General features: G+C 44.8%; 1 protein-coding gene across 1 annotated transcript; it reads left to right on the top strand.

The window, feature by feature from the left end:
• The first annotated feature begins 43 nt into the window (after positions 1–43).
• On the top strand, positions 44–26,070 carry tfr1b (transferrin receptor 1b). Its single transcript, XM_060899697.1, has 19 exons — positions 44–123; positions 3,527–3,578; positions 3,685–3,889; positions 5,188–5,425; positions 5,524–5,661; positions 5,737–5,818; positions 18,005–18,127; positions 18,218–18,307; positions 18,399–18,538; positions 19,108–19,271; positions 19,353–19,469; positions 19,597–19,682; positions 19,790–19,853; positions 20,235–20,302; positions 20,377–20,447; positions 23,001–23,091; positions 24,438–24,653; positions 24,787–24,951; positions 25,132–26,070. Exons 2-19 carry the CDS (start codon positions 3,534–3,536, stop codon positions 25,372–25,374), a joined length of 2,346 nt encoding a protein of 781 aa, XP_060755680.1. The 5' UTR covers positions 44–123; positions 3,527–3,533; the 3' UTR covers positions 25,375–26,070.
• Positions 26,071–26,074: the final 4 nt, after the last annotated feature.

Below are 26,074 nucleotides of genomic sequence, written 5' to 3'. Positions count from 1 at the left end.
ACAAAGAGTCGAATCGTTCTTAAATGACACATGAGCCGCAGGTTTGAATCACTTTTCACGCAGAGACCGCGTGTGGGAGAGCAGGAGGTGCTTCCTGCGGCTCATTAATTTCACATTAAAAAGGTGAGAACTTTAAGGTTTTAAAATAAAATCTAATGCAAAGAATACAGCGTTGATTAAGAACCGATTCGTGTTTTCTAAGCTGCAGCATTAAACTGATACTTCAGCCATTTTGTAGTCACTGATTCATCAATGGAAATTAGCCAGTGAGCTAGCTGTGTAAACTCAACGAGGTCTGTGAGGTAAATACTATAAAAAATATGCATTTATGAAAAATATGACCGCGTTTTTAGTTAAAGTGTGAAAGCTTCTGTTTGCTGACGTCAAAGATTTACACACAGTGTGTAATTATATTTTATATTTTAAAATGTATTCTAATTAAACTAGCTGTGTTAGCATGGGGTTAACTTTCTTGTTAGAGCCAGGTTCAAATCTTTCATTTATTCCCATGCTTTTATTTATTTTTTATTTTATTTTATTTTTTGTCCTCGTTACTAATTTAAACGACCTTTATGCAGTCACAACCGGAAGTGGTTTGTGTGCGCGCGATCACTCAAAAGCGGGGTTTTAAAAAATTATGACTATAAACATAAATAATTCGAGACATAAAGCTGAATTTAAAAAATTATTTTAATTGTCATCCAGCAAATTGGCACCCTTCATGACGGTAGAAATCATTTTATCAATATTTTTAAACAATGTTTGTTCAGAATGATATTTTTTTTTTTTTAATGCAAGTGGTGGTTTTAAAATTATTGGCAGCCTTGTTAATATAATTATTCAGATTTTCTGTAATAATGCTTACTGTGTTAAAGGTGAATAGTGTCTAATTGTTTAAGGTGAAAATAGATTTATTAAGGTAAAATTACATGCAAGTAAGATAATATACTAATGTACAGTTGAACTAAATACATGGAACTAAACCAAGGAAAGCACAGCAAAGTGCAGAACACTTATTTCCATTGTGGTTGTAAAGTTTAACAACATTGTATCGTTTATAGATCAAGTGCATTTGTGATGTTGCTTTATTATCCATTCTTTAGAAGAATTAGAATTTTTTTTAAGACATCCATTGTAATAGGAAATGTCAACCGTTTTCTGTGCAAACAGGAAATCCTGCAACTTTAATGTGAAATGATGAGGTTAATTATCACTACCCTTTTAAACTTAGTTTTTTTTTTTTCCCTCAAAACAAAAAATAAATGGTCAGTAGTTTAATTTTCACCTGAGGCGTCTGAGGAGTGTTTGGCGGTTAAACCAGTTCATCTCTTCTTGTAGCTGAATTTTACAAGTGGCTCAAAGTCAATTTATACTATTTTTGTTTTTGTTTGTTGGGGTTACTTTATTATTTGGTATGAATCTTAGTTTGCAGGTGGCTCTATGTCGTCGTTTTTGTTCTCATCAGTGTTTACAACCTGAGCTCTGATTTGTGTAACGTAGTGACCCTGAAGTCGTGCTCAGACTGGCGCCTCTCTCTTATCTCTTGGATTTTGTTGCGAGATTTCTGTCGCCGATTGATTGATTTTTTTTTTGGGGGGGGTCCAGATTTTTATCCTTGACTCCTCATTTTCATGAAGGATGAGAATATTATGAATGTAATGTCACCAGCTGTGGGAGAGTTTGAGAGGAAATCATCATTAATTATTCTTTATGCACCTAACTTTATGTCGTCATTACACAGAAATCGTTTGATGTTTTAAATGTTAGAAAATGAGTGGGCTTTTTTTTTTTCACTGAAACCTGAGTGAAGTTTTTGTCCCGCTTTTGAAATGACGTGTCTGTAAATCCCCGTATGCGCTGACCGAGTGTTTTGTAGCTCTGTAATTTGATGCTGATGAAGTAAATAAATCCTGAATGAGGTGTGACCTGTCCACTAGAAATGCTCTAGCTGGAACTAAGTGACCGTTAATTATTTTGTGCCTTTTCCTCTTTTTGTGGCGTAATATCTGCGGTAGTCGTCAGGTTCCTCATCCTCTAAACCCGTTTCGGTTTTCTGCTCTTTTGAGGTTTTTAGGTTTTGAAATGGGCGGCACGGTGGTGTAGTGGTTAGCGCTGTCGCCTCACAGCAAGAAGGTCCTGGGTTCGATCCCCTTGGCCGGCGAGGGCCTTTCTGTGTGGAGTTTGCATGTTCTCCCCGTGTCCGCGTGGGTTTCCTCCGGGTGCTCCGGTTTCCCCCACAGTCCAAAGACATGCAGGTTAGGTTAACTGGTGACTCTAAATTGACCGTAGGTGTGAATGTGAGTGTGAATGGTTGTCTGTGTCTATGTGTCAGCCCTGTGATGACCTGGCGACTTGTCCAGGGTGTACCCCGCATTTCTCCCGTAGTCAGCTGGGATAGGCTCCCGCTTGCCTGCGACCCTGTAGAACAGGATAAAGCAGCTAGAGATAATGAGATGAGGTTTTGAAATGTTGAGCAGGAAATGCATGATGAAATGACACGTCTTCACTGTAGTGAAATTGTTGGACAGGTTTTCTTCCTGATTACAGCACGCACACATGATAGTAAAGCTTTCTCTGCATTTCCCAGGAAAAAACTGTTTATGAAACAACACCCACCGTATTCCAGAAATGTGAGAAACAGTGGATTCATTTATTGTTTGGTTTTTGTTTTTATTTCTTCCCCACTTGAACTCATCTACAGCTGGCTCTGAATTGGTTTATTTTTTTATTACTATTTATTAATTATTTTCATCTCATTACCTCTAGCCGCTTTATCCTGTTCTACAGGGTCGCAGGCAAGCTGGAGCCTATCCCAGCTGACTACGGGCGAAAGGCAGGGTACACCCTGGACAAGTCGCCAGGTCATCACAGGGCTGACACATAGACACAGACAACCATTCACACTCACATTCACACCCACGCTCAATTTAGAGTCACCAGTTAACCTAACCTGCATGTCTTTGGACTGTGGGGGAAACCGGAGCACCCGGAGGAAACCCACGCGGACACGGGGAGAACATGCAAACTCCGCACAGAAAGGCCCTCGCCGGCCACGGGGCTCGAACCCGGACCTTCTTGCTGTGAGGCGACATCGCTAACCACTACACCACCGTGCCGCCCTTTATTTTAATCTTTTTATATATATGTATGTGTGTGTGAGTGGAGAGGTTATTATCTCATTATTATTATTTATTATTATTAACTACTAAATTTTTTTGTCACGTCTACAGCCAGCTTGGAAGCATTCATTTATTCACTTCCTTTTCTTCTTTTTATTTTTATCAGTGCGTGGATATTGAACTCATTCCTGATTTTATTGACTTTTCCGATCTATAACTGGCTCTGAATCAGTGATTTTATTTATTTGAATTGATAAGTTAAAAATTAAACCTTTTGCCCTTAGACCAGGTTTGATGTTTATATAAAGCCACCAGAGATGCATGTTCTCAGAACAGATCCTGTACCCACTCGTGCTATTGTGCATTGAAATAATCTTATTTTACAATTAATTGGTTTCCTTTTCCAGGTCCATCATGGCGGGATGCATCAGTCAAGCAAACGTGAAGTTTTCGAACATTGTAAGTTCTGATTTTCTGGCGGTAAACAATTATTTTCAAGAGAAATCCCAAAAATGTGCTTGTGTAAATTTTTATACAAATTCTTTGATTTTCTTTGTGAAATCAGTTCCGTAAGGGAACCAGCATGTACAGGGACCTGGCCCAGGATCAGGATCAGATTGTTGATGATCATGAGGTCTCGGTGGAGCTCAAGTCCTCGGCTGAAGAGGGAGAAGTGGGTGACTCTTTCGTTCGCACACAGCAGAAGTCTCATGGGAAGTGGAGCAACGTGGCAAAGATTGCTGTTATGGTTCTCTTCTTTTTTATCACTGGTGAGGTTCTGTGTGGTGCAGTGACCCGGATTCCTCAACTACAACTTTATGTATATGATCGTGTTTACTGTTGCTAACTTTATTTACCATGTTTAACAAAGACAGTTTTAGGCTCATTAGTTACAATAAAGTAAATTAGCACTAGTGCAGCAAGGTGTTTGTTGTATAGACCCCTTTCACTGACGTCACCCGAAACCGGAAGTAAACAGACCCTGCGCCATTTTGGAAGACCAACAAACTCGTGATTAGGGGGAAATAACGACAGCGGTATGTGAACCCACGAGAATAAAGTGGAGTGGCAAACGACTTAAACAAACAAATCTGAGCTGTTTTATTTATGATTTATTGGCCCAACAGTAGACTTGAAAGAAACCTGTGTGAGACTTGGCAAAAAACTGTGGATATAATGGATAAGTCTGTGCATGATCTGCGGACACTTTGAGGTAAGCAAACGCAAGAAATTCAGATTTAAAACATGCTAAAGTGGCCCCAAGTTGATAACTGTATGAGGAGCAAGCCTCCCAGACTTCTACAATTTAATAATAATTTAGGATGGTTTGGGGCTTGCTTGCTGCTGCCAGGTTGGTTGTTGAGTAGCCTGACTGTTTTTTTTTTTTTCTTTCCTTTTTTTTTCTTGCGTGTGGTATCATTGTTGACACGAGGTTGTTTTTTTGAACATGCCAATGCGGACACGATTTCCCCTGATGAGTTATGACTTCAGACGCGATGCGTGTGTGGAGTCCGCGTGATATGTGCGTAAGAGAGGCTTCTCATGTGTTTGGAGATCCGTGCTCCGAGACAAGCGCAAGCACACACACACCCAAGGGGAAAAAAAAGGGGCCCCCCGAAAATATCAGCATAGTTCGAACACTGAGTGTAGGCACTGGGTGTAAACCAACAAACAGTTTACAATGTCTGGGTAGCAAACAGATGGCAGAATTGGTGTCAGGTCCTCCTTATGTTTCCATTCTCCCTTGCCCCGAGTCTTATCATATGGGTCAAACCCATCAATCACAGCCAGTTTCTCCACATACCGTGCCCTTTCTGCAACTGGTAATGTACTCACATAACCCGAATTATCATCCATCGTGTCACTTTACTCTCGCTCGTACTTTGTTTTATGTTGTGAGTGCATGTACTTGGTCTTCCAATATGGCGCCTAACAAAATCTCGCGGCGCGGTGACGTCATGTGAAAGGGGTCTATATCGGCAGGTGTGAATGTGTAATGAATATTCATAATTTTAAGAGCATGTGACACTCGGGCATTTTATTTTTAATTTAATTTTGTGTGTATCAGGATTTCTTGTTGGTTATATGACACCCCATAAACCTGATGTCAGCGTGAACACTGAAGGTCCTGCGCACACTGAAGGTCCTGCGCACACTGAAGGTCCTGCGCACACTGAAGGTCCTGCGCACACTGAAGGTCCTGCGCACACTGAAGGCAAATACACTCAGCCCTTTGCGGACTGGAGCAGCATCACGAGGACGCTGAAAGAGAAACTCACAAATGCAACCTTGAACAAAACCTTAGAGTGAGTTAGCTTTTAATTTGTGTATTTATATAGAATTATTTTCAGCTTTGTTGATCCACACTGCTGTAACTGCTGCATTTCTGATCCTCTTCCTACAGAGAGTTTTCCTCTCGGGACCATGAGGCTGGCAGCGCAGAAGATCACAGACTGGGGCAGATGGTGTTGGAGAAGTTCGGGAGGTTTGGCATGGACAAGTGGATGGACGTGCACTACGTGAAGCTGCAGATGCCGTCGAGGTGAGCGTCAGTTTTTGATGTTTTATGTGGAGTTGTTTGTGTTTATCGCTCATGCAGCGTCTCGTTCATGAACAGGGAGAATAAAGTGTTTATCGGGTCGGAGGAGGTTGGAAGCCCAAAGGGGTATTTAGCATACAGCGCGACAGGAACCAAACAGGTGGGTGCCAAAACTTATGCATAACACGTTAATGTTTCATTATCCTTTTACAAAAGGATCATGTGTGTTTTTTATATCACGAGTACAAGCTATCAATTTCTGTTTTTAAAAAAAACTTTAGATTTTGAATTGATTTAAATATTGAGTATTACACTGAGACGGCCTTTCGATTTCATAAAATTGGTGAAATTTAGTTCCCTCTGAAATTTGGTCATTGTGACCTGTTTATTTCTGTAATATCTCAAAGAAAGGAAGAAAAAAACCAGGCCATTCTGTGGCTGTGAAGTTATTTATTTATTTTATTTTTTTATTTTTTATTTTTTAAGATATTTTTTTGGGCTTTTTGCACCTTTATTGGATAGGACAGTGTAGAGACAGGAAATGAGCGGGAGAGAGAGAGAGACGGGAAGGGATCGGGAAATGACCTCGGGCCGGAATCGAACCCGGGTCGCCCGCATTCATGGTATGGCGCCTTAACCACCTGAGCCACGACGCCCCCTGAAGTTATTTATTTTGAGGGGATTCCCGAGCAAATAATGTGCCTTAAATTGCATGCTTCGTGCAGTCAAGCAAACAGAAGTCGTCCACGTACATATGCGCAGGTTTTCATTGACCAAGCACTGACCCAGTTATGTCATTTTGCCGCAAGAGGAGGAGCTAATCATAACATTCGCATTGCAAGTTCAGTACTCAAGCTGCGACAGAAAATATGACTGAGCCAATGGATCCTACACATCAAATGCTGGTTAGTCTGTTTCTCCCGATCGTAAATATTGCAGGGATGTGATTTTTCCGCGAATTCGCGGAATTCCGCTTTTTTCATCTCAAAACTTGAAAAAAAAAATGCTTCCGATTTTTCCCTCAAATCCACATTCGTATCCTATTCGTTCCGACTTTGTTTGAAAGATGGCAGCCTCGGATTTGCATCTTTACGCCTCGATCACGGAGGCTGCCATCTTTCAACTCTGTTTGAAGCGAGCGCATTCATTGGTTGTTACAGAGTGATGGGCCAATCATGTACCTCGTTTCATCTCATTGACGTAATTACGTCATTGAGATGAAACGAGGTACGTGATTGGCCCATCGCTCTGTAACAACCAATGAACGCACTTGTTAGATAGCTGTACGTAAGCTCGCTTCAAACAGAGTTGAAAGATGGCAGCCTTCGTGATCGAGCGTAAAGATGCAAATTGAGTTAAAGAAATCGACAGAATAGTGAAAAACAAGTTCCGCTGGGAATGGTTGGAGAAAGAGGTTGCTACAGACGTTGGACATGAGACTGTGAGACATTTGTTCAGCGATTTCGTTATTTGGGGAGAGGGCAGAGGTCTCTGGCTGTCAAGTTTGGGGATACTGGGACCTCCCCTGCCCGAGCTACGAGCGTCCAAAGTCGGGCTGGAGCCCGGGATAGAAACGAAACCTAAGCGGAGCGCCGCGTCTCGCCTCGGGGCGAATTACGTCCCAAGGCGCGGGGCTAACGGGCCCTGCCGCGCTGGTTCTTTGGGGTGTGAGTGAGAGTGTGTGTGTGTGTGAGCAAGAGAGAGAGAGAGAGCGTGCGCGAGTGAGTGCGCGAGTGAGTGCGCGAGTGAGTGCGCGAGTGAGTGCGCGAGTGAGTGCGTGTGTCAGAGTTGCATGTTGACCATTAAATTGGCTTGAATTTGTTAATCATGACAAGTTTTTTCTTGTGTGTTTTGCTTGCCATTTTAGTACAATTTTTAAGTCAGAAAACCCCAAAACCCAGGAGCTTCGGGGGGCTTCCCCCCTTGTCCCCCCACCAGGGTGCTGCCCTGGACCAGCTGGGGGCCTGCGGCCCCCAGACCCCCGGCTAAAATTTTCAGATAATTTCACCAGCCCCAAATCACATCCCTGATATTGTAATTAGTGAAGGACATGCTGCAATTAGCCCAAATATGTATCTTTTTGAGGTGAACTTGAGCCTGGTCACTCATCTTGTTGAAGTCTGTTTTTTCACTGAGCGTATTCTAGCCAATATTTGTTAGTCATAACAAAATTATGTATTGATTTCACAATGTAAATATTATTCCTGTGCATTATAGTTTACATAGGTCCTTTTTTATCATTGCGATGGTGAAGACTGCTGAGCGGGAATGTTTGTAATTAGACTATACACCTATATTGCACAACTTCTGGTGAACAACCTCTCGATTCACTATCCTACACTGACCATTATCATACACTATCATACAGTTTATTTCGTTGAGCAAGACAATATACGGTTCTTTTTCACTGTGGCAGCGGGGGCGTGATCAAGCGCCGGTTTGTAAATGGAGTGCAAGGCCGGTGGGGTGTGTGCAGTGAGATCTCTTCCCCTGGCTGAAATCATGTCGGTGCAGTGGCACACAGTTTATTTTGAAACTGCTGAAAAGCGTGTTTCATGTTAAGTGACCGTTTAAAAACTAAAACCAAAAGTGACTACGTTGATTCCCACCTGCCTGTTTGAGCGTCCACTATATCAGGGAAGCCGTTACATTTATCTCTTTTTTTTTTTTTTTTTTTAAGTTTTTGTGTTTACTAATGTTTTTGCCAAACGTAGTGATCAGAAGTAATAGTTTTGGGAATACGAACACTTCTTGTAGGAATCAGAGCGGGTGGGTGGAGTACTTCCGCCCTCCGTTCACAGACGGATGCTTGACGACGCCCCTGCTGCCACATACCCCCACCACCCGACTCAGGCCGGGGAGCCGTCTGGCCTGCAGCAGCCCCGCCCCCCCCCCCCCCGGACGGGAGAGGAAATCCGCCATGACCATCTCCGCCCCTGGCCTGTGGACCACCTTGAACTTAAACAGCTGGAGTGCCAGATACCAACGGGTGTTCCGTGCGTTGGCATCCTTCATACAGTGGAGCCACTGGAGGGGCGCGTGGTCCGAACAGAGGGTGAAATGGCATCCCAGTAGGTAGTAGCGGAGGGTGAGGACCGCCCACTTGATGGCCAGGCACTCCTTTTCTATGGTGCTGTAGCAGCCCTCATGCACTGACAGCTTCCTACTGATGTACAGCACCGGACGATCTTCTCCCTCCACCTCCTGGGACAGAACAGCCTCCGGCCCCTTGTCCGACGCGTCTGTCTGCAAAACAAAGGGGAGAGAAAAGTCAGGGGAGTGCAAGAGTGGCCCCCCACACAGTGCAGCCTTTACCTCAGAGAAAGCCCGCTGGCATTGCTCTGTCCGCTGTACCGGATCTGGTGCCCCCTTTTAAGTGAGATCAGTCAGCGGGCTGGTGACGTCTGAATAATTAGGTATAAACCTATGATGGTAGCCAGCCAGCCCCAGGAACTGTCTAACCCCCTTTTTGGTCTTGGGCCTCGGGCAGGCCCCAATCGCTGCTGCCTTATTAATTTGGGGATGCACCTGCCCATTGCCCAAGTGGAAGCCCAGATACTGTACTTAGACCTGCCCAATCGCACACTTCTTCGGGTTGGCTGTGAGACCCGCTCGCCTCAGCGTCCTAAGGATGGCCCTTAGGTGTTCTAAATGCCGCTGCCAGTCATTACTATAGATTATATCGTCCAAGTATGTGGCCGCATAGGTGGCGTGGGGGCGGAGGACCCTATCCATAAGCCGCTGGAACGTAGCGGGCGCCCCAAACAGCCCAAAAGGAAGTGTGATAAACTGGTGTAAGCCAAACGGTGTGGAAAAGGCCGTTTTCTCTCGGGATAATGGAGTCAAGGGGATCTGCCAATATCCCTTTGTCAAATCCAGTGTCGAATAAAAACGAGCTGTGCCTAGTCGATCAAGCAACTCGTCAATACGAGGCATTGGTACGCATCGAATTTAGACACTGTGTTGACTTTTCTATAGTCCACACAGAACCGGACCGACCCGTCGGCCTTGGGAACCAAGACCACCGGGCTGCTCCAGTCACTGTGGGACTCCTCGACAATGCCCATGTCGAGCATGGCCTTGAGTTCTTCCCGAACCACCTTATTTATTTATTTTTTTTTTTTGGTTTGGGCAGCCTGTAAGGGCGGCTGCACACTACCACCCCCGGGGGCATCTCAGTGTAAGAGGTGGGTGCGGCCAGGCATTTGCCGTTCTTGGGCCTGCCGCAAATTCTCCTGGGGTGGGGGTGTGTGTGGTTTTGTGCGCAGGTCGATTTAATGTATTGAATTTTGTTTTTGCTCGTTGAAGGTCCCTCCTCCCAATTTTCCCGCAGTACGTCTAGAATGCCACATGGCTTACGCCCATATAATAATTCGAATGGGGAGAACCCCGTGGAGGCTTGTGGGACCTCTCGCACTGCGAATAACAGGGGCTCGACCCATTTATCCCAGTTGCGTGCGTCCTTGCTTACAATTTTTTTTTTTTTTTTTTAAATTGTGTTTTTGAGGGTGCAATTTAAACCGTTCGACTAAGCCGTCCGTTTGTGGGTAATAAACGCTGGTGCGGATCGGCTTAATTCCCAGTAACCCATACAGTTCGCGCAGTGTGCGTGACGTAAACGTAGTGCCTTGATCAGTCAGAATCTCTTTGGGGATTCCAACTCGAGAGATGACGTGGAAGAGTGCTTCTGCAATACTGCATGCTGAGATATTGCGAAGAGGCACTGCTTCCGGATATAGCGTTGCATAGTCCACCAGAACTACAATAAAGCAATATCCTCGTGTTGACCGATCTAATAGCCCGATGAGCTCCATCCCAATTCTTTCGAACGGGGTCTCAATTAATGACAGGGCGCAAAGGCGCTTTTGGAATGGCCCCTGGATTTACTAACTGGCATTCGCGGCACGCCGTACACCACCTACGGACATCGCCACGAATCCCTGGCCAATAGAACCGGGCCATTATTCGGGCTAGTGTCTTATCCTGCCCCAAGTGTCCAGCCATGGGATTAAAGTGAGCCACCTAGAATATTAATTCCCGGTGGCTCTTTGGGATCAAAAGCTGTGTGATTGGCTCCTTCGTCTGAGTGTCCTGCGTCACTCGGTATAACCTATCCTTAATAATGGAAAAATAAGGGAAGGACGGGGTGGCGTTTGGCTGGAGCGTTTGACCATCGATTTACTTTCACTTGGTCAAACGCATGCCGCAGAGTCTCGTGACTGGTCTAACAGGAAATCCATGAGGGACGAGGAGCCTGCTGCTCCTCACTCTGACGCGGTGATGACGTAGACGGCTCTGTGACAGCTTCTCCCGCCAGTGCCACACCGGGACCTCCCCCTGCTGAACTATGGCAGGCCCCACTCTTCACTAAATGAGTCATAAATTCCCCAAATCCTGGCCAGTCAGTCCCCAAAATTATCGAGTGGGTAAGGCGAGGATTAACCGCTGCCTTTACACTAAATTTCTCCCCTCGAAATAGAATGTGGACCGACACTAAAGGGTAGTTGTGAACATCCCTGTGCGCACACAACACCTTCACCAATTGTGCGCTCCAATGCCTCGTCTTGCACCAGGCTTTGGTGGATTGAGGTCTGATTACAGCTGGAGTCCACCAAAGCCTGATGCGTATTCTCTTGGATACTCACTGGTGTGCGATACGCTCTGGCCCGATCGAGGGCAGTTCCTGGTGCGTCGGGGATCCGGACCACCGCGCCCACCTCTGTCGCCGAGCACTGATGCTGGAGGTGCCTCGGCTCCCCGCAGCACCAGCAAACCGGCCCGGGCTCGCGCTCTCTGCACCAGTGTTCCGGAGCTCACTCACCTGGGGGGGGACAGACACGGAAGTGGGAAACGATAGGGCACCGCGGGTGTGGTGGGCCTGCTGGGGGGGAGCTGGCCCCTGCCTCCATGGTGGGGGAATGGGACGAGGAACAGGAGAGGGGAGGGGAGAAGAGGAGACATGCTGTCGGAACAGCCGCCAAATGGTCCTCCGCTAGCTCGATGGCCTGATCCAGTGACGCCGGGCTATGGCACTGGACCCACTCTGCTGTCTCTTTGGGAAGTTGGGCTGTTCCAGCGCCACCAGATCGACGATTCCCTCGGCGTCGCGGTTGTCGGCCCTCAGCCACTGCTGGCAGGCTGACCTCCTCCAGGCGCAGAGCGCGGAAGCGCTGCCGTTGTTGCTCCGGGGTGCGCCCCACACGCTGGAGGACGGCCCAGCGGAAGTCGGCGTAGACCAGCCGGCTGTAGCGCGGCCAGCTGCGCCTTGCCCATTCACAGGGGGAGGAGGCACGTCGCGCACTGTTCTACCGGCCAGCCCCAGGCCTCTGCTGCCTGCTCAAAGAGTGTGAGATGGGCCCACACGACGACCCCGAGGCCTATCTTCGTTAGGGTGAGGTGGGGAGGGCCTGCGGCAGTGGAGGTGGTGGACCCTGTCGACGCGAGTAGGTGCTGGAACGCCTGGCGATCTTCCTGCTGCGCCAGCACCAGGGCCTCGAACCTTTTGCTCCCACTCCTTCCGGAGGGCAACTAGCACCTGGTGCTGGCTCTGTTGGGCCGTGGCGAGGGCATGGATCAGGTCCTTGAAGGGGGAGGATTCCATGGGGCTGTTCTCCTCTGCGCACCGTCCCAGGTTTTGGCACTACTGTAGGAATCAGAGCGGGTGGGTGGAGCACAAGCATGGCAGGCCAGAACTGAGTTCCAAAAACTCTTTATAGAGATCTTGCAGTCATGTGACCGGAAAGTACACAACCCCCATCTTGTCGGTCAAAAACACCGCTGAATACTGCTGCACTCGTGTACAGAATGGATCAATTTCAACCGATGGACTACACGGCTCATTTTTCTAATGAAATAAACGATCTACAGATTTGTGACCCTTATGGCTTACCGGACGGAGTTTTCACGACCGGATTTTGAACTGCCAGCGGAATACCCGGACGTGTATGATTACCTCATTAACTTTCCCTCGCTGTTCAGTGGTGAAGCACTGCGTGCTTATAAATCTCTGGACAGTTTTCTTTACAGAAATTCAGGATTTGTCAGCGACTCAGATGTGGCATCTTGTAAACAAGAAAATAATCCTCATTGGATGGGTAAGTCACTTAAGTATTGAGTATAGCACTGACCAGCCGATTATAGAATAGAATAAGGTAATTCCAAATCGTCCGTCTTGTTTACATGGATCTGGCGTTGGAGAGGTAGAGGCTTGGCAGTGGAGGTTTGAGTAGCTGTTTTCTGAGCTTAGTCAACAGGCCGGCTCTGCCTGTAGCCTCGCTTTTGCTTCGGCTCCCGGCGCCGCCTCCTTCGCTTTGCTTCCAATAACAATCCACGGAGACCCCGCTGGTCTCGCCATCTCGTCCGGAATTTTTTTTTTTTTTTTTTTCCTCGTCCGGAATGTTGTGTATGCGATGGAAATCGCTACAAACCGTCATTTTCTGCTGGAAACTAATGTCCAGTAAGTCCATACGGTTGTAGTGGATATTGAAGTCTGGTACAGACGAAAAACACGCAAAAATACACACAAAAAACGTAAACGTGCACAGGTAGGGAGAGCTTGTAGCCGCAGCCGTTGTAGTAGAATTGTATATAGTAGGGTTTTCCAGAAGAAAAGGCAGAAGTAGAAGGCGGAATATGGCGTTTGACCGACACGATGGCGTCTGTCACAATCTGGATCGGCTGTGACGTCACATGCAAGTGCTCCATTTATAGCGTTTCAGCTTTTACCACTCTCCCAGCCGTGCGCACACCACACACACACACACAAAAGTCTTCTGGTTAGGGAGAGAGCTCTCTCTCTCTGCTCTCCCTCTCTCCTTCTATAGGGCACGGTCACTGGGGAAGACACACAAACACAGGTTAACTAACATCAGGTGCAGTGATTCTGCCACTTACCTTCCCTGACTCCGCCCTCTGTTCACAGACTGACGCTTGACCATGCCCCTGCTGCCACACTTCTCTATCTTTATAATGCGACGAATAGACTTTCCTAAACTCGGCTTTAGTATAACCTCGTGAATTTCCTGTGTAACCCATCTGTTTCAGACATGAGCCTGAGGAGAGGAAAAGAAAATCAAGTTTGATTGAAGGAGTGACGCACACAATCGCTGATTATTTATTAGTTTGGTTCTGTGTTTCCTTTCCTTTGAAATGCAGGGTTTTTTTTTTTTTTTTCTTCTCACTTTCCATTACTGTAGTTGGTCTTTTGTGTTTCATGTGCACACTCGCATGCTCCATTGTTCTCTCAGGTTGCAAATTTGTATCCCACAATGTGTTGCAAATGGGGAAACCCCACCATGTCATGCATGACGTAGTATCAGGTTATCTATGGACTAAGCATGCACCGATACCGATACTGGCATCGGCCCCGATACTCCACTAATATACTCGTACTTGTCAAACAGTTGCCGATACCATGAACCGATACCTGCGCCGATACCAATGTTCCCCGCAGCGCTTTTTGTTCCATTCGAGAGAGAAAAAAAAACTGAAGCATTGTTGAGCTCAGGCTTGAGCATAATATGATAGGCTATACCATGCGCCGATAGTGTTCCGTGAAGCGCCTTTTGCCAGCGTCCGTTCGAGGAAAAAAGCCTCTCCCAGGAAAAAAATTGTAAATCTCAAGCATTGAGCGTAGGCTAATTTCGTCAGAAGACAAAAAAAAATTGTTCGACAACAACCCATTTTTCCATGACGAAGATGTTTGCGTAGTCATGAAACAGTGCCGTCACAACATCTTTCCCCAACACTGTCATTTTAAACATCTCTCCACACTCCACTCCCTTTCGCTGCCATACGCAGATAGGCCTACGCTAAGATCCCCAACGTTGTCCTTTTTTAATGTTGGCTATTCGCCTAGGTAAGGGTTTTGTAGGACAGGCTACTCACTAACAAACAAATGAAAATCGGATTTTTGTATAGGTGAATCCAACCGGCAGAGTTTTTAAGTACGAGTCCAACCGGGAGAGTTTAAGAGTGAAGAGTGAGAGAGAGAGCTTTAAGAAATGGCTGATTGAGTTTTCCAACTTGTTTCAGTTGAGGGCAACGCTAAGACCAAGGAAATTGACGTCCCATCTACAGGTATGGAGCTCCACGAGCACGGGACGCGATGTTGCGAATGGACAGCAACAGCGTCTGCCTAACAAGTTCTGCGACTGAACAAGAGCGTGCTCGAGGCATTCAACTCTCCTGCAGCACACAGCAGGATGTGCGCACATGCACATGAGGGAGGGGGGGGCGGCATATTTTAGTCTGCATTACTGGCGATGGAAATTTAAATAATACATCGTCACCGGCCGCCACTGTTATCTTGTGCGCTCTCTGTGATGTTGCGATGGTCACTGCTCCTCCCTTTCACGCCCTTGTCTTGTTGCTAAATGTAATTGGAGTAGTTTAAGCGCACCACCAGAACAACCCTTAAGTCAACCAAGACCGCAATGTTGCGGAAGGCCGATGATAGAGGGGGTAAGTGACCAGCGGAGTGAAATGATCACGCTGCATGTGGTAACTCACTGCTCTCTCCTCCCTTCATCAACAATCGGTCTTACATGTTGCAAGAGTGCAAGTCTTTCTTGACTTCGAAAGTTGGACATTGTAATCTAATCCAAATAAATAGCAGCCTTTTTCAGAAATTGCAGCAGCTAAATATTTAATTCTTTGTGTAGGCTATTTGCAATGAGTGTAGTTTTCTGGGAGTGAATGTTGCGCGACAATCGAGAGAGATTGCACACGGAAGCGCAGATAGCCTTGTAGTCCACGTTACACTGCCAGCAGACAGCGCCTCTTCATTTCACAGTAGCGCTTCTTTTGCAACATTGTTATGTAGGCCTAGCCACTTAGGTTTTGCAACATTATTGTAACAATGTTGCAAAAGATAAGCGCTACCGTGAAGAGGCGCTGTCTGGCTGTGTGACGTGGACTCAAGGCTACTCTGCGCTTCTGGAGCAGCGGAGATTGTCAATGTGAACCCGTGTGCATGATCACTCCAGTTAGAAAACAACATTCACGGGAAATAGATAAAGTAGGCCTATTAAATATTCAAATGCTGCAATATTTTAAAAATTATATTTTAACATCAACAGTATCGGTAGTACTCGGTATCGGCAAGTACTGAACTGATAGTACTCGTATCGGTTTTCACAAATGTGGTATCGGTGCATCTCTACTACGGACCATTGCCCATGAACCCTGAAAATTTGAAGTCAGTTGGTGCAGCCATCTAGACGCTAGATTGTTAACACACACAAACCGCACTGATTGCAATACCTTGCCCCGCTTACTCTGTCGCGGGCAAGGCAATAAACACTAAAGTTGAGTTGATCAGGTTTCTGACCACAAGTGCACGGTGTTCAGTCTGTTGGGAACAAATTAATTGCATACAGCGTGATATTTGCTGCACTTGTTTTTTGGTATTTGGTAAAATGGTAATTTCAAAATGTGCATAAAATTTATCTAAAGTATGTAAATGATATGTATTGGAGTTCAGAGTCTGTTCTCCTGGATCAGGTGACTCAGGAATCATTTTCCCCAAAAGTTTAAGATGACTAAAGTCTCATCTCATCATCTCTAGCCGCTTTATCCTGTTCTACAGGGTCGCAGGCAAGCTGGAGCCTATCCCAGCTGACTACGGGCGAAAGGCGGGGTACACCCTGGACAAGTCGCCAGGTCATCACAGGGCTAAGATGACTAAAGTATCTGAGATTTTAATCCGAATGTGTGGGTTACACATGGTCTATAAGCTGAGCAGTAGGAATAACTCCAGGTAAAATACAGGTGTTTAAAATGACCAGGTGGTGTTTTTGAGGGTTTTTGAAAACTGTATTGTTTTTCTGGACGAGGGCTGGGTATCACCAGATACCTCACAATACGATACTATGGCGATATTTTGCCCACGATAACGATAATATCACGGTACAGCGATAATCGATATATTGCAAGAAATTTCAACCACATCATGATATGTCACTGAAGAAAATCAGAATTTATTGACCACTGTAAAATTACATTTCACATACATAACTACACACTCTTGCCAGACATATATTTGTCTCTATTCCACTGCTGGCAAAACAAAGAGTTGCTTCACTACAACATACAGAAAATTCCCATTTCTGTGCTAATATTATCAACTTTTCTGTAAGCATGGACACATCAGTGCTGCTTAACAAGCAGAATCAAATTGTTTTATGAAAACTTGCACTGCAGACTGCACATACATTTCAGTGCTAACACTAATATCAATTTGTTCTTTGTAAACTTGAGAACATATACCTGAGAACATTTAACTTGTGCTTAGTACTTGTGTAAAGTTTAATCCAAACCTGTACTGTGAGCACACATTTCAAAACTGCATGTTGTTCTTCAGCAAGAGCAACTGGTCAACATGCTCAGAGGTGAGACAGCTCCTCTGAGAGCTGATTGTCACCTGCAGTAGAAATTGAATATCTAATTGGAGTGAAACAGGTTTTGCAAAGTGCGTACTCTTTGTCCAGCTCACTTTTTTTTTTTTCTCCTTTCCTTTGGAATCCAAAGTGCCTCCAAACATCTGCCTTAAAGTTCGGCGGCATCTCTAGGTTTACGTTAACAGCCATGCTTGCTTGGTTTTTTTTTTTTTTCCTCACTGCAACCACCGGGAAAAAAAGAGAAGACGAAGAGTGCCTTGCAGTGAGATAGCGGCACAGCGACACCTTGCGGAGCGGAGGTGCGGAAGTCGTACTGGATTTACAACCCGTCTGAAACATGATTTATTATTTGAAAAAATATTTATATTGAATCGGAAGACAAAGTATCGTGATATATCGCCGTATCGATATTTTTGCCCACCCCTATTCTGGACATGTTCCCGTCACCTGACCTACTGTTGTAAACTAGTATGTAGCCACGCCCCTTACAGCAAGTAGTCTGTGTTAGTTAAATGAGGCGTGTGCGTAAGACGCGTGGAGTTTTTAGTGATGAGCATGCAACAGCATGAAGATGTCCTAATCACTACAGTATTTCCTCTCCCGTTACTTCACTATCAGAGGTGTTCAGGAAGATAATTCTGCTTGAAGAGTACTTTTAGGCAATTAAAAGTAAAACATTGGATCTTCAAAATTCACATTGGCCATAATATAAAATGAAATTGAGTGAAAAAATTTCTCTAACACTGAATAAAAACAGTAAGTCATGAACAGTCGTAATGTCTGTAAAAAAAAAAATTAAAGCTAAATGCTTACATGATTAGTGCATTATCCAATTCACTGGAGCTTACTAACTTGTAATTGAAGCATGCATCCATAATGGTTTTACTTGCTCAGTTTCTTTCCTTCTTTTATAACTGACCTTCCTGAGGTTTCCGATGTTTACACAGGGGAAGGTGGTGTACGCTAACTATGGCCGAAGAGAAGATCTGGAGAACCTCCAGAATCAGGGGATGAGTCTGGCTGAGAACATTGCTCTGGTTAGAGCTGGAAACATCAGCCTGGCAGAGAAGGTACCTCAGATCTCTTTAATACAGTTGTGTGGCTCAAGTCCTCCACTGTGACCTCGATGTCCTGACCGGTTCTGGCTCCTCCTCGTCCAGGTTGCGAACGCTGCTCAGTTTGGCCTAGCTGCGGTTCTGATCTATCGGGAGCCGAAAGGTGAGAGTGAAAACACTGAGCTGTATGGCCAGGTGAGTGTCCAGGTGTTCTCTTGCCACCTTCCTGTCGCGTGCTCTTCCATTTCCCTTCGTTTATTTCTTCTTGGCTTGTCTTTAAATCCAGGTTCACCTCGGAACTGGAGATCCTTACACTCCGGGATTTCCTTCCTTCAACCACACCCAGTTTCCTCCATCTAAATCCTCTGGGCTTCCTAAGATCGTGGCTCAGACCATCACTGCGGAAACAGCTCGCAAAATCCATCAGTAAGTTTCATGCCACTGATTGCTGCATCATACTGAGACGTGTTACAACATGCTTATAAATGTTAACTGCATCAGACATCACATTTAATTGTTTTTAACACCATCTGAACATTGATTACATCACCTTTTTATTTATTTATCTATCTACCCACAGTGGTGTCTCTTGTTGCTGATATTTTGCGTGATTTAAAAAAAATTTTTTTTTTAATATTCCTTACTCATGACTTGCATGAAATATCTAAATCCTAAACAGCTTCCTATTCACTGGAGTTGTTCACTACATAGGGTACAACATGATACACAGCCACTTGTGTGGCTGAATCTCAAATGGGCATTATGTAGTCATAATGCCCATTTGAGATTCAGCCACACAAGATTTTTTTTTTGTCATTTAAAGCTCATTATAAGTCTCCACCCCAACACCTTTCAGTGAAACTCCGCCCACTTTCACTTTTGAGATTGGGAAATATGCAGAGACTCAGCCAGGGTGCCAGTAGTTCTGAACCTGAGGTTTACAGGAAGTGCTTAATGTTAGTGTGATGTTTATTGCGAACTGCTTTCTGAATCAGGAGGATGGGAGGAAAGGAAGCGCCCACAAATTTCGCAGGAACGCTGTCGGGCGTCAAATACACTATGGGAGGAGAAACGACTGTCACCGTGACGGTTAATAACGTCCTCGTTGACACCAAGATCTGTAATGTCTTCGGAGTCATTAAGGGCTTCACAGATCCAGGTGAGGCGCTGGAGCATGATCCTGCACACGCTCAAGTGTCTCAGTGTTCAGTGTGAACTCACTCGCTGTTTGTTTCTGCAGATCGCTACGTGGTGCTCGGTGCTCAGAGAGACGCGTTCAGCAGTGGATTTGCTAAGTCCACTGTCGGCACGTCACTGCTGCTGGAGCTCGCTAGGGCCATCACGGACATGAAGAAAGGTAAAGTGAGCCAGAGCGAGGTTAAGCTGCTGCAAAGCGAGGGGGCGGGGCTAACCTGCTGTAAAGTGGCTCTTTTTTTTTTTTTCCTCATAACGTTTGAGAGTAAACCTGTAAACATTTCCCACAGATGGGTTTAAGCCGAGAAGGAGCATTGTGTTTGCCAGCTGGAGTGCCGGAGATTTCGGCAGCATCGGTTCTACAGAGTGGCTCGAGGTATGAGTGCTGACTTCACCCAAATGTTCTGCGGATATAGTCAGCGTTACAGAGCACACTTCCCGCAGCATAACGGTGAGATCTTCTGGTCTGTTTGTCTCCCTCAGGGTTATCTCTCCTCACTGAACCTCAGAGCTTTCACCTACATCAGCCTGGACTCCACCGTGTCCGGTACGCTGCACTCCAACACCCCACACACGCACATGCAACGCTGGGTTTAATTCACTAATTAATTTATTCATTGTGGCTTGTTTCATCATCAATTCTTGGATTGAAGCCCCCCCCCCCCCCCCCCCCCCCCCGCTTTTTTTTTTTAATATATAAAACTTTTCACAAACGAGTTAATTGGCAAAATAAACAGCAGGTTGGGTTTATAAGAAATGGGAGGAGGAAAATAAGTTTCTTCTCTATTGAAGAATTACGCATACATCTTTCAACAGAGGAGCAGCTTCCTGCTCTACAACTTAGTCAGTTCTCAGTGTCCCCTCAGGGTCAGGCTCAATAAGCTGTCAAGCAGGAAGTTCACGAGTGTGTGTGTGCGTGCCCATGCAGGTATAAAGCAGTTCAAAGCCTCCTCCAGTCCGCTGTTGCACACGCTCCTGAAGAAAACAATGGCTGAGGTATGAATTTACTTCTCCACCATAAGTATTGGCACCCCCTACACATGTCTAACCTGAACCACTTTAATCTAAAGGTGCCCAGTCCCCGGAACAGTTTGCTTACCATCGCTCAGGATTTCACCACCTCACCAGGGCATAAATCAGTGTGAGTACATGTTCTTAAACTCACAGCCTTTTACTTTGAGGTATAAATTATAGGGAGGGAAAGTAATCTCATCGCCCCCTACTGGATGTGTGGGTCCTCATCTATGGCAAAATGAATGAGAATATCTTTTCAAAAAATTACATTTCGGGTTACACTTCAAAGTTAAGATAATGGCTTCCATATGTTGTGCATGTCGGGCAGCTCTATCGATCCTGGTGATCATAATTTATTTTTTCCACCGATTTGAATTGTTTTGAATGTTTTTTTAATAAGCTGATCAAAGACTACACGGACCTGATGTTGCGTATGTGACGTCACCACAAGTCTAGCGCCTTTCCAAATCTGTAGCAGGTAGCGGCCGGCGAGTAGCCTACATCAACATGCCGATTTGTATAGCATGGTTGGCGGAGTATTTCTGTACCAATAAGAAATGCATCCCTCATGGGGATAACCATTACAGATCAGGGCATGTAGTCAACTGCCGCTATTCACAGGGAGAGCTGTCAGCACTCGTAAGGGCTAGTATGAAGAACAAAACTTATCAAGCCTACTGCTGACGTAATATGAGCGACTCTGACTAAACAGTTTGATTGTAGTCCGTTTCTGACAGGTTAGGCGCAATTTCGATCTTTTAAAAGACAGCAAAATTTCACCTGATACTTTCACAGTTAGTAGATAATCCCAACATACAACACACTTTTTTGGGGGGTGTACAAGTTCTATGTCATAACTTCGTGGGATTTTTTAAAAAATCGGGTCTATGGGATTTTCAATAGTATGGGTCTCGGCTTAGGAACGCTACCACTAGGATCGCTGTGTTTCACTTTCCCTCCCTATAGACCCTTTTCACGTGACGTTACGACAAACGCAGCTGCCATTTTGGACATGTACTACCAGTAGTTTACCACAGCCAGCATTGAGGAACGGCAGCAAAGAAAGTGTTTATTTTCAGCAAGACTTCCATCATGCCACTATATTGTTGTGCACCTGGATGTAGTAACCATCAACAAATAAGGCAAGGTTTATCATTTTTATCGGATCCCGACGGAGAAGATGGATAGCGGCCATAAACAGGAAAGATTGGCAGCCCTCGGCATACCAGCACTTGTGTAGTGACCACTTTGTTGGCGGTAAGACGAATAAAATTAGCCAGAAAAGGCATTACATTGCTGTTAACATTCTGTGGCGGCGAGTGTGTAACCAAATAGGCTAAAATAACCCATTGTAACCTCTGTTCTTCTGTAGTAGCTATTAGCTAACGACATTAGCTAGCGTTGTGTTCCTTTGCTGTTGGTAGACTGTAGGACCGATCAGAGGCAGTGTCCTACAAACAGCGCTTAATTTAGGGGGAGCAAGCCGGAGCGCGCTCCGGAACCTCGGGCGTTGGCTCCGGCAGCTATTTACACTGGATCCGGTGATCCGACACCTCTTTTGACTATGTAACAACAAAAAAAAAACCCCAAATAATTAAATAAAAAAATGCAAGTTTATTTAGTGTTAATGTCTGATTTTGATATCTGTCTTGTTGGTGATTTCTCTCATGAAACGACATCCACAAAATATCTGCAGATGAACTTAATTTGCAGTGTTATTACAAAACATGCCCAGCAGCGCAGCGCCGCGCCCCCCTCCACCCCTCTTTTTTTCCGCACCGGAGCCGCTCATCCTCTGCGCTCCGGGACCTCCCACTTTACAAATTAAGCACTGCCTACAAATAAGTGTTCAAAACAAGAGGAACAGGTATTTGTCTCTTAAATCCAGGCCGTTCCCTGTAATCTGTCACAACGGTTGGAGAAAGTAATAGCAAACAGCGAGTGCACAAACCATAGAAGGTAAACTGTACACAGCGCCAGGGCAGTGTGATGGTATGTCTACTTTTAGATTGTGTTAGCTTATCAATGAACACACTCGTCACTCGACGAGTTTCACGTCTTTACGACGGATACTTAAATGTGTGTTAGGTATTATTGTTGCAGTCTAAGCAGTCATTGTAGCAGCTAGATGAGCGAGAACCGAAAGGGTCTGTGCCATAAACCGTTATTTCTGTGCGGCGTTGCTAATGTGTCGTTACTGTTGTTATTTCTCCCTCTGCTCGCCCTGTAAATGCCCTACGTCGCTGGATAGCGAAGGTATTCTCTGCATCTCGCTCCTTTTTCTTGTATGTTCTCCATTTGTCGCCTTCCTCGCATTCAAACCAATTCGAGCCGAAGTCCGCTACATGTCCAAAATGGTGGTCGCGTTTACGAAGGTCACGTGACTGAAAAGGGTCTATAAGTAACTACAATTACTTGGATTGATTGATATATTGATCTTAATAAAAGAACACTGCCCCAGTTATATCCATGGATATTTTAAACAGGTCATTTAATAACCAATACTTATTCACTAATGAGCGTTATAAAATTCCTCAAATATTTCACTGTTTTGTGTTTTAGAAAGTTATTTTTGTTTGCAGCAAGTTAACCTGAACCTTTTAAATCCTCCTTTATAACAAACAGAGCCTGAGTAATTTAAGGTGTTTTGGAACTAACTTCCTGAATGTTCTGTTCTCAGTCTGGAGCCCATGAAAATGGAGGACGGCGCTTACCCTTTCCTGGCGTTCTCTGGAATTCCCTCCATCTCCTTCCGTTTTGTCTCAGACAGCGTGAGTTTGTCTTTATTTCTTAAACCTTAACAGTGGAATAACTATATAATATGAGCGGAATTATTAACGTTTCCAAATAATTCCTGGAAAGATGCCTTTATTATTTCTGTACCTGTTTACTATGCGTGTGATTTCTCCCATTTGCACATTTCAGTTGCGTATACTCTCCCTATGCACTCTGATCACGCCCACCGTGCTGAACTTCAGAATGAAGACAGCCTCGTGAAAGAGGAGAGATTTATTTAATATGGTTAGACACGTTTGTTTTGGCTGTCAGTAAAAACATGGAACATGGGCTTCTGTGTGAATGTCCCTGAAATCCGTTCACCATAAACCAAACTCTGATTTTGAAAACAAATGCAAAGGAAGAGTTATGTTATGAATTGCCTCAGAGGGAGTCATTAGGTTCTGTGTATGATCTAAAAGCAAAAATAAATATTTCACTGGATGCTGTGCGTCACTGAGCCCCAGTGTATCTAGACGAGGTCCGAATACTCATCACTGTAGTCTTTACGCTCGGCGAGCTCTTCTCTGTCTCTCAGGAGCGTGAACAAACGCAGAGCAGGGAGTTTTGGTTTATGATTGGCATAGAAGGTTGGACCTGTTTATACTCCTCATAATTGAGATTGGTTCATTTAGAATAAAACAAATTATTTACCGGGTTTGTTCACATCATGTGGTGTAAAATATGCCACCTTGTTTAATAATGTAATAAGGCTACAAGAAATGTAGTTTAAAAGAAATGATGCACAAATATAAGAATTGTTTGAACTTTTTATTTGTAAATGAATAATAATGTCTACCATGGACTCAAAAGGCAGTCTGGTGCTTCATGTGGTGGCGCTCCAGCCCTCAGAAGTGTGTAGCTGAAAAGTATGCAAGTTGAGAGAAGAATGTGCATAGATGGTGTTTTAAGACGCACCCAGATTTTGGGTTTGTGCTATCTGAAGCAGGTAACAGTCTTTATGGTGTGTCAGAGAATCTATACATGTCATGATGTGATTTTTGTATTGTCTAAAGGTAAAGAATATGAGGACGTTTTGGTGTGTGTGTGTGTGTGTGTTTAAAACATGAATATAGCTTTTATTGGTGCAGCACTGCTTCGGTGTTTAACCTGGTAACTGGGAAATGTAGTAAACTAACAGCCAGTAAAAGAACTCCGATTGAGTGAATCGTGTTTGGTTGCGTGTAAATGTTACTTAAGGGGGGGGATCAGACTTTAGGCAGATTGTATTACATGCGTGAATGTAGATGATCATCATAGTGACACGCGTATGATCAGATGTTGATATTTACAGTATATTCTATACATCATTAATCTGATTTTGATGCCCGTTCTGCTCCAGGAGTCTTCAGATTATCAATACTCTGGAACACCTCTAGACACCAGAGAAAATCTGAACAGCGCCACCGAGGGGAATCTTCTGTCCGTCTCTGTGTCTGCGGCTCGGGTGGCAGGACAGATGGCGCTCCGGCTCATCCACGATCACATCCTCAATCTGGACGTCAACGAGTACACGCGCGTCTTCAGGAAGAATGTGTTCAGGATCACAAAGGAGCGCGTATGATTTTATTTTATTTATTTATTTTTTTACTACTTATATAAAGTGTGTTTTTATGATGAAGGTTAAAAGCTTTCTCACCCTGATCCATGGTGGGTTGTGTTGTCGTGTCATCCCTCGCCCTTTCCTCCAGGTTACAGCACTGAAATCTAATGCGTCCTCCACATTAAATGTCTCGTGGCTGTCGTCAGCGATCGGCTTGTATTCTCGCGCCACTTCAGCTCTGCAGAATGAGATCCAAAACAGTGACCTGGACGTTGCAGAAACATGCCGCAACATCAACGACCGCATCATGAGGGTAAAAACAAGCTAATTTGATCCCAGCACCTGTGAAACTAGCATGTTGGCGATGATGACCGATCGTGACCTCAATGAAAACAAGTTCTAACATTTCAGTACTGTTCTGTAACATAATGCAGTGTAAATGTGAATAAACTTTTCTAGTCAGTGTTAAAGCTTTGCGTGTTTCTCGCTGCAGGTGGAGCACAACCTCTTGTCTCCATACGTCTCCCCGAGGGACGTCCCGTTCCGCCACATCATCTTCGGCTCTGGTGATTACAGCATCAGTGCTCTGCTCCAGCACTTCAGCTCCCTCAAACAGCAGGCCATCGGTTCTGACGCCGATCTGTTCCGTAACCAGTTTGCGCTGATTACCTGGACCATCCAGAGCTGCGCTAATGACCTAGCGGGAGACGTCTGGGTTCTGGACGACCTCGTCTGATCACCAGTGTCTCACCGCGAGGCCTGGCGAGCTTAAAATGTTGATCATTACTGAAACATTTTGTTTGAAAACAATGTTTTAATGATCAACATTTTAAGTGAATTTAAAAAAAAATAATTACAGGTAATAATCTACTGCTAATGTGAGAAATTTGATTAATTACATTATTAACCCAACATTTGCATGGCAGTTTAGACAAGTCATTAGAGCTGGGCGATGTGATTTCCAACAAATACCTCATCAGCTGTTTACCTGCTGCTTTTAGAACCCAAACAAGACGATTAACCTGACTTTTTTTTTTTTTTTTGTGGCTGCTGGAGGGGCTTGAGATTTGAACTTGAGTTCAAATTTCTTCAGTTCATTTGGTTTTGTTTTGATTGTTTATCGTTACTGATTCCAAGTATTGCGATATTTGTTGCCATATTGCCCAGCCTTAAGGTCATGTATTTATTACTGAATCCTGCTGAATATCTTTACTTGATGAACCTGTGTTTTAGTTTCAGTCGGATAATCTGATATTAACCAGGAATTCCTGCTGTTTTTTAATAATATGCGATAAATATAAACTATTTATCAGGGATGCAAACAGCGCGCCTTTTGGCGGATGCCGCCTTTTTCATGGCTGAATCGCGCAGATCCGAATTTTTTTTTAGGGCGGGGCGTTGGAGTGTCTGATTATAATTTCAAAGTAAATTCTGTA

Source organism: Neoarius graeffei, chromosome 19 (genome assembly GCF_027579695.1).
Source record: "Neoarius graeffei isolate fNeoGra1 chromosome 19, fNeoGra1.pri, whole genome shotgun sequence".
In the NCBI taxonomy this organism is placed as follows: domain Eukaryota; kingdom Metazoa; phylum Chordata; class Actinopteri; order Siluriformes; family Ariidae; genus Neoarius; species Neoarius graeffei.
Note: the sequence above shows the minus strand (reverse complement) of the source record. Positions and strands in the feature narration are given on the sequence as shown.